Consider the following 8154-nt stretch of genomic DNA (forward strand, 5'->3'; position numbering starts at 1 on the left):
AACTGGATCTCACAACTCATGTCTAGGATCACGACCTATAGGGGGAAAGGTGCGCTTCCTGTGCACACATATAACGTCTAGCCACTTTCCTGCAATCCTGGCCGTCTGAAACTTGTCTAATATCTGATCGGGCAGTGGGAAATAAAAATAATCAAAAAGTTCAACATTCCAACACGTCCGCCTTAACTCCATTGAGATCTTGGAAACTCAGTAGACATAACATTTTTTCTGGCACTCATGCCAATCCTGCCAATTCTAACACATTCTACTTATCTAACGCTTTCTATGTGTATGTGTGTATATATAAAGTAATCGTCATAAAATAATTCCATGTCATAAAGTAAAAGCACTGTTAAATGATTTGAATTCATAGCACATATATACTCATAGCGAACTCTATCCTTTGCGCCTTACAGGCAATGCGCGTGCATTCTTCTGTGTACAGGGCATATTTTCACGTTGGAATATCTTTCCTGGTTACTTTAGCACCGAATGCTTCTCAGCATTGTTTAAAGCTCTCGTCACTCCAGTTTCGCCAAGTGTTTGCACAGTCTCTTATTTTGAAAATGTGCCTGTTTGCTGGGTTGGAGGTATGCGCTGTGTCAAGAGGTCACATCCAATCCGGTGTGAGGCAGGAACTGGCCGGCTTCCTAGGAATGCAGAGGCGAGGCTGCTGGAAGGCCGGCTGTGTGCGTCAGCTGGCTTGGCAGAGCATAAAAAGCGCACGCTTCAACCATTCAAACACACTCTAACTGCTCGAGAGAGAGAGAGAGAGAGAACAGGAGCAATCCTCAACACACCGACTCGATCCTACAAGTGCAAGTGAAGGGAAAAAAGAACTTGAGAAAGTCGAATGAAAATGTTTGTGGGGCTGAAGAGCATGAAGTTTGCACCAATACTGCTGCTGGCACTGGCTTATTTGGTGAGTTAGTGACTGCATTTTGCAGCAAGATTTGAGAAGTTAACGTGAATATTCTAAAACTTGCTTTAAAATGGGGCAGTCGACTTTAATCGTTACATGTTATACAGCAGTCGACGTTACTGAGGAGTTTTAGATTTATTTAAAATGCCATGGTTCGTGTTTGCATTTTTTGTTGTTGTACCTAAGATGCCTTCCTGTGAGGCTGTTATTTAAAATGCCATGGTTCGTGTTTGCATTTTTTGTTGTTGTACCTAAGATGCCTTCCTGTGAGGCTGATTCGAAAGATTGTGTTGTGTTTTACAGGTATCCGCTGCCGATGAGTGCCGAGCTCCCTGTCACTGTCCTGAGCAGCCGCCGCTCTGCCCTCCCGGAGTCTCTCTGATCACTGACGGCTGCGGCTGCTGCAGTGTCTGCGCCAAGCAAGCGGGCGAAGTGTGCACTCGCCGCCAGCCCTGCGACCTCCACAAGGGCCTGTTCTGCGACTTCGGATCCGCCACGTACAGCACAGTCGGAGTCTGTGCAGGTGAGAACCGCCAGCTCTGTACACACATCAGCCCTCAACTTACACACATCAGCCCTCAACTTAGCAGGTGTGGAGGTTTAGGCAAAAGCAGAATACTGTCAGTGCTGGACATCTGAAATGGAAACGGGAAATGCTGGAAACGCTCAGCAAATCGGGCAACCTGCTACTCGATCTGCTGGGTGTTTATACAACATCTTCTGTTTTTATTATGGAGATTAATATCATTAAACTGGATTAGATGAGGAGAGCTTTCTGTAGAAGCATGTACACACATGTTTTACTGGCACTGGCCAGTATTGTATTAGTGGGGTAGTATGATTAGCAAATTAATTTTATATATTCCCTCCTGAATTGGTGAATAATTTAGTCTCTGCTGTTGAAACTGTTTCGACTCATACTTGTAGTGAAATCGCAGTGTTTATCGCATATTTACTGTTATCTGAAATGTTTTGTCAGTTGAACTAAATTGCTTACAGGAATATCTTAATGTTTTTTGCAGCTAAAGAAGGGGCTCCTTGCTTGTTTGATGGTGTTGTGTACAGGAATGGTGAAACCTTTCAAAGTGGATGCAAGTATAAGTGCACCTGTCTGGATGGCTCCATCGGCTGTGTCCCTGTCTGCAGTGTGGAGATTCGCTTGGCTAGCCCAGATTGTCCTATGCCCAAGAAGGTTAAAGTGCCTGGCAAGTGCTGTGAAGAATGGGTCTGTGAAGAACCCAGACGCCACACCATGGTTGGGCCTGCACTTGCAGGTAAGGTTCTTATTAATCATCTAAACATTCCAAAGAGACACCTTTAGGCAAACAACATTAACACTAAGGCTGTGTGCTTTGAAACTATCAGATGAAATAAAATGAAACAAGAAAAAAACTGAAATTACATAATAGAATTGATTCAGCATAGCAATGTATTATAATTCAGCAACCCAGTTATTGTTACTTTTTTATTGAGTCTGTTTTGTTAATCTTTAAAACATACTGACTTAATTTTAATTAGCTAGTAACAATAAACGGTTTGAGCTCAACAGAAATGAACAACTGTTAATGTTTATTCTGTATTCAATGCAATCCTGGTCCCTGCCTGTCATGTTGCCAAACAGTTGATTTATTATTATTTTTCTTCATACAGCTTACAGAGAAGAAGCCACCTATGGCCCTGACCCTTCCATGTTCCGTGCCAACTGCCTTGTACAGACCACTGAATGGAGTGCCTGCTCCAAGACCTGTGGAATGGGCATCTCCAGCCGGGTAACTAATGACAACAGAGAGTGCAGACTGGAGAAACAGACGAGACTCTGCATGGTTAGACCTTGTGAAATGGATATGACAGATACCATTAAGGTAAAAGAAAATGCCCTTCCCAGATCAATTAATTTTAAAAATGCAATCAAGATTTATTTTGATTTATATTGCATTGAATATTTTCTTTAATGGAATTTTATCTTCTTTCACCCCATAGAAAGGCAAAAGGTGTATCCGGACTCCAAAGGTTTACAGACCTACCAAGTTTGAATTCTCTGGCTGTACCAGTGTGAAGTCTTACAGAGCCAAATTCTGTGGTGTTTGCACCGATGGCCGATGCTGCACCCCTCACAGAACCGCTACTCTCTCTGTCGAGTTCAAATGTCCTGATGGCCAACTCGTAAAGAAGAAGATGATGTTCATCAAGACCTGTGCCTGCCACTATAACTGCCCCATGGACAATGATGTCTTTCAGTCCTTGTATTACAGGAAAATGATGGGTGACATGGCATAAACTGTGTAATCGATTTAAGACTTCTTAACTGGAAAGGTTTTCCATCTCCTATACAAAGGTCACTGCGTAACACAAAGGAAAATATTGGCACGCTGAAACATGATCAGTTATCAATTGAGAAATGGAAACATGTCAGAGCACTCAGCCTAGATTTTGAAACTGCATTGCTTGTACACTGTTAGCTGTAATATCATTGTAAATAATGTACATATGTGTACAGTTGTCTAAGTTAATTTAAATGTATGTGCCTTATATTGTTTATTGCTTGAGTACTGTAGTTATAGACTTGACAAAATGACTGTTCTTTGATTTCTTTTTTATTTTTGAACAGTTATTATAACATTTGAGAAGTGTGACCAAAAGTTAAATGTTTGCACTTTTCTAGTTCAAAATAAAATATATTTTTGATACAAACTAATGCTTTTTTATTTAATACATCTACGCAAATGGAACAATTTTCTGTCACTTAACAAATTATCACAGTGAGATACTAAGAGTTGGCAGAACATATAATTTATTTCTAATCAAAGGTAATTTTTTAGATCAGTTTCATTGATATATATAGTTTATGTATTTATAATAGTGGTGAATAATGCATTCCTTTATACATAAAAATGGGTAATGCAGTCCTTCTCAATTTAACAATCTATGTGCCATGAAATGTAATTATACAGGTTTTTGGCAGCTTTAGTTCTCCATTCATTGAAAACTGACAACAAAAAAAATCAGTAGGATTTTGAACCAAGCATGCAAATTAGCATAAATGGTTAGTGGGGTATAAGCGACTAAGCTGGGATTGGGAAGAGGTGATAGTCTCTGTACCAAATAATTCAGACTGTGGATTCCCCTCCTCTCTCCCCATCAGCTGTTTCATCTAAATTGGAAGAGACATTCAGCATACTGCAGTGATCCTAATGTTAACTAAAATCAGGCACAAAATCATAGGTAGTTTTTCTATTTCAAAGCTTCACAGAGAGAAATATGGGCCAGGATTTTTCAGTCAGCCTGCAGGGGTGGGCCTGACTCGCCAGCAAGTAAAATAACATGCGATGATGTCAGGCGTGCGTCTCGACATCATAGCGATGTTTCGTTCGGCAAGCACATGCCAGAGTCAGGTGTGCGCCTGCCAATAATTATAAGGCCTAGTAAGGCCATTAACAACCTAATTAAATTTAAATTTACACTGCCCATCAACCTTGCAGTTGGTGGACAGGCAAAAAGGCCCTTATGATTTTTAAGGAAACCTCATCCACGAGTGGGATGGGGTTTCAAAACTTTTACAAATTGAATAAAAACTTTTTTCGAAAAATAAAACATCCCATCTCATGTAACACAGTCACATGAGGGGACATGTTTTATTACATTTTTATTACATGTATTTATTTTTTTCCAAAGCGCTTCAATCTCCCTGAGGCACAGAGCGCACATGCGCGAAAAAGCGCTGGACCCGACTCTCCCTCTGCCCGAACAGATAGCACTCAGTGCTACTGTTCACGTATTATGTGGGGCAGGCCTTAATTGGCCCACCCGCATAAAATTGTTGAGGTTATTCCAATTATATTACATTTTACAAAGATCATACAATCCTTTCCCATTGTAAACAGAGAAGCAAAAAGGGTCAAAAATTATTCTGCAGTCAAACGAACCACATAATTGATAATATAAGCAACCGAGAAATTATACCGTTTAATATTGTTGTATTAATGCTCAATCATATCAAAATCATGTCACTAATGAAAGCATTTTTTTTATTTTTATGGCTAGAGAAGCAGTTGTAGTTTGATATCAAGGTTAACAATCCATTCAATGATGTCAGTTGATGCACTGTGAATGCTTATGATGCCACCTAGCATGGATTTTTCAGGCAGAGGTTCAGTATATGGGCAATGGCCTGACTTGGATGACCACAGTCTCAATTTGAGCTGTTCCTCATGTTCCACTTGTGGAGGAAGTGACCACACTTTCCCTGGCCCGTCCTCAAGTGGCTTAGGGTTGTCCAGATTTTCCACAGAAGGTTGAAACATTGGACTTCACTAGGATCAGTTACCGGATTATAATTGGTGATGTTTGCAGTTAACTGTTAAGTGCGCCTTCGAGAGGTGAGACTGTCATCAGTTTGTAGGGTGTGGAGTGTGTTCCAGTAGGGACTACAAATTTCAGAAAATTGAATGTTTTTTTTGAGGTCCTATGTCAATGGGAGTGCTTTGTTAGCTGTCAGCCAGTGGTCTTTGAGGAAGTTGTTTTTCCTGTGGACATCAGGAGGTTCAATGTGTGCCAGCACAGGAAGCCACTTGAGTTGTGTTGATCTCAATGTCCCAGAAATAACACTCATGATTTTCCGGAGGTGGCTATCTAACATGTTTATGTGGTGGCTCCTGAGCCAGGTTAAGCAACAAAATTGTTGTTAGGTAAACCAGGGCTTGTGAAGCAATGCATAGTGTATTGGCTCTGCTGCCCTTGGTGGTGCCTGAAAGTTTCCATAGAAACATAGAAACTAGGAGAAGGAGTAGGCCATTCAGCCCTTTGAGCCTGTTCCGCCATTCATTATGGTCATGGCTGATCATCCAACTCAATAGCCTGCTCCCCCTTTCTCCCCATATCCTTTGATCCCTCTCACCCCAAGAGCTATATCTAACTCCTTCTTGAAAACATACAATGTTTTGACCTCAACTTCTTTCTGTGGTAGGGAATTCCACAGGCTCACCATTCCCTGAGTGAAGAAGTTTCTCCTCATCTCAGTCCTAAATGGTCTACCCTGCATCCTCAGGCTGTGACCCCTGGTTCTGCAGCAACATCCTTCCTGCATCTATCCTGTCTAGTCCTGTTAGAATTTTATAGGTTTCTATGAGATCCCCCCTCATTCTTCTGAACTCCAGCCAATATAATCCTAACCGACTCAATCTCTCCTTATATGTCAGTCCCACCATCCCAAGAATCAGTCTGGTAAACATTCGCTGCACTTGCTCTATAGCAAGAATATCCTTCCTCAGATAAGGAGACCAAAACTGCACACAATATTCCAAGTGTGGTCTCACCAAGGCCCTGTATAATTGCAGCAAGACATCCCTGCTCCTGTACTCGAATCCTCTGGCTATGAAGGCCAGCATACCATCTGCCTTCTTTACTGCCTGCTGCATCTGCATGCTTAGCTTCAGCAACTGGTATACAAGGACATCCAGGTCTCGTTGTACATTCCCCTCTCTCAGTTTATAGCCATTCAGTTAATAATTTGCCTTCCTACTTTTGCTACCTAAGTGGATAACCTCACATTTATCCACATTATACTGCATCTGCCATACATTTGCCCACTCACTCAGCTAGTCCAAATCACACTGAAGCATCTCTGCATCCTCCTCACAGCTCAGCTTTGTGTCATCTGCAAATTTGGAGATATTACATTTAGTTCCCTCATCTAAATCATTAATATATATTGTGAATAGCTGGGGTCCCAGCATCAATCCTTGTGGTATCCCACTGGTCATTGCCTGCCATTTGGAAAAAGACCCATTTATTCCTACTCTTTGTTTCCTGTCTGCCAACCAGTTTTCTATCCATCTCAATACACTACCCCCTGTCCCATACGCTTTAATTTTACATGCTAATCTATTATGTGGGACTTTGTCAAAAGCCTTCTGAATGTCCAAATAAACCACATTCACTGGCTCCTCCTCAGCAACTCTACTAACATCCCCAAAAAATTCCAGTAGATTTGTCAGGCATGATTTCCCTTTCGTAAATCCATGTTGACTCTGTCCAATTCTGCCACTGTTTTCCAAATGCTCAGCTATTAAATCTTTTATAATGGACTCTAGAATTTTCTCCACTAATGACGTCAGGCTGACTGATCTATAATTCCCTGTTTTTTCTCTTCCTCCCTTTTTAAATAGTGGGGTTACATTAGCTACCCTCCAATCTGTAGGAACTGTTCCAGAGTCTATAGAATCTTGGAAGATGACCACCAATGCATCCACTGTTTCTAGGGCCATTTCCTTAAGCACTCTGGAATGTAGATTATCAGGCCCTGGGGATTTATCGGCCTTCAATCCCATCAATTTCCCCAACATCATTTCCCTACTAATACTGACTTCTTTCAGTTCCTCCCTCTCACTAAACCCTGTGTTCCCCAACACTCTGGTATGTTATTTGTGTCCTCCTTTGTGAAGACAGAACCAAGTATGTATTTAGTTGGTCAGCTATTTCTTTGTTCCCCATTGTAAATTCCCCTGTTTCTGACTGTAAGGGACCTACATTTGTCTTCACCAATCTTTCTCTCTTCACGTACCTATAGAAACTTTTACAGTTAGTTTTTATGTTCCCCTCAAGCTTACTCCAGTACCTCTATTTTCCCCTTCTTAATCAATCCCTTGATCCTCATTTGCTGCATTCTAAACTGCTCCCAATCCTCGGGTTTGTTGTTTTTTCAGTATGAGATTCACTCTCATCTTGACCTTGGGGAGTCTCTAGTGTTCTGCAGTTGTTGACCGTAGGTCAATGTACACTATGGAGAGATGCCAAGATATTTTGGCAATGCATCGTGGGTAAGTGGTCTGCCACAGAGCTGGACATGAAGCTCTTCCCTGGCGTTCGAGTTGTTCAGTTCAAAGGGCGAAACGACAGTCTTGGCAAAATTTGGTTGACGTCTCCACTTTCTGAAGTAGGCTTCCAAAGAGCTTAGATCTTCAGTGGGTGTTTTCTCAATGTCCTGAAGTTCTTTAGCCTGGAAAAGCAGGGCCAAGTCATCAGCATGTGTGATCAGAGCTATGACTTTGTGGGAGGGAGGGTGCACTGTTGAAGAGAGGTGTGAGGACTGATCTCTGTGGTAGTCCATTGTTAGTTATGCATATGACAGCTGATTTGATCTCCAAGGTGCACATGGGACTGTCAATTGCTGATTATGGAATTGATAGTTGCAGGGTTTTCACACAGCAGATGATTTTGGGCAGTTCCAGCAGCGT

The 8154-nt window shown here is 41.7% G+C and overlaps 1 protein-coding gene across 1 annotated transcript; it reads left to right on the forward strand.

Moving 5' to 3' along the window:
• The first annotated feature begins 732 nt into the window (after positions 1-732).
• ccn2a (cellular communication network factor 2a) lies at positions 733-3613 on the forward strand. Its single transcript, XM_041188841.1, has 5 exons — positions 733-922; positions 1226-1445; positions 1945-2196; positions 2573-2784; positions 2903-3613. Exons 1-5 carry the CDS (start codon positions 854-856, stop codon positions 3197-3199), a joined length of 1050 nt encoding a protein of 349 aa, XP_041044775.1. The 5' UTR covers positions 733-853; the 3' UTR covers positions 3200-3613.
• Positions 3614-8154: the final 4541 nt, after the last annotated feature.

This window comes from Carcharodon carcharias, chromosome 5 (assembly GCF_017639515.1).
Source record: "Carcharodon carcharias isolate sCarCar2 chromosome 5, sCarCar2.pri, whole genome shotgun sequence".
NCBI classification, from domain to species: Eukaryota; Metazoa; Chordata; class Chondrichthyes; order Lamniformes; family Lamnidae; genus Carcharodon; species Carcharodon carcharias.

Coding starts and splice junctions, on each gene's coding strand:
- ccn2a (XM_041188841.1), top strand. CDS start 854: ATGAAAATGTTTGTGGGGCTGAAGAGCATGAAGTTTGCACCAATACTG. Junction 923..1,225: donor TGCTGGCACTGGCTTATTTG/GTGAGTTAGTGA, acceptor TGTGTTTTACAG/GTATCCGCTGCCGATGAGTG. Junction 2,197..2,572: donor GGTTGGGCCTGCACTTGCAG/GTAAGGTTCTTA, acceptor TTCTTCATACAG/CTTACAGAGAAGAAGCCACC.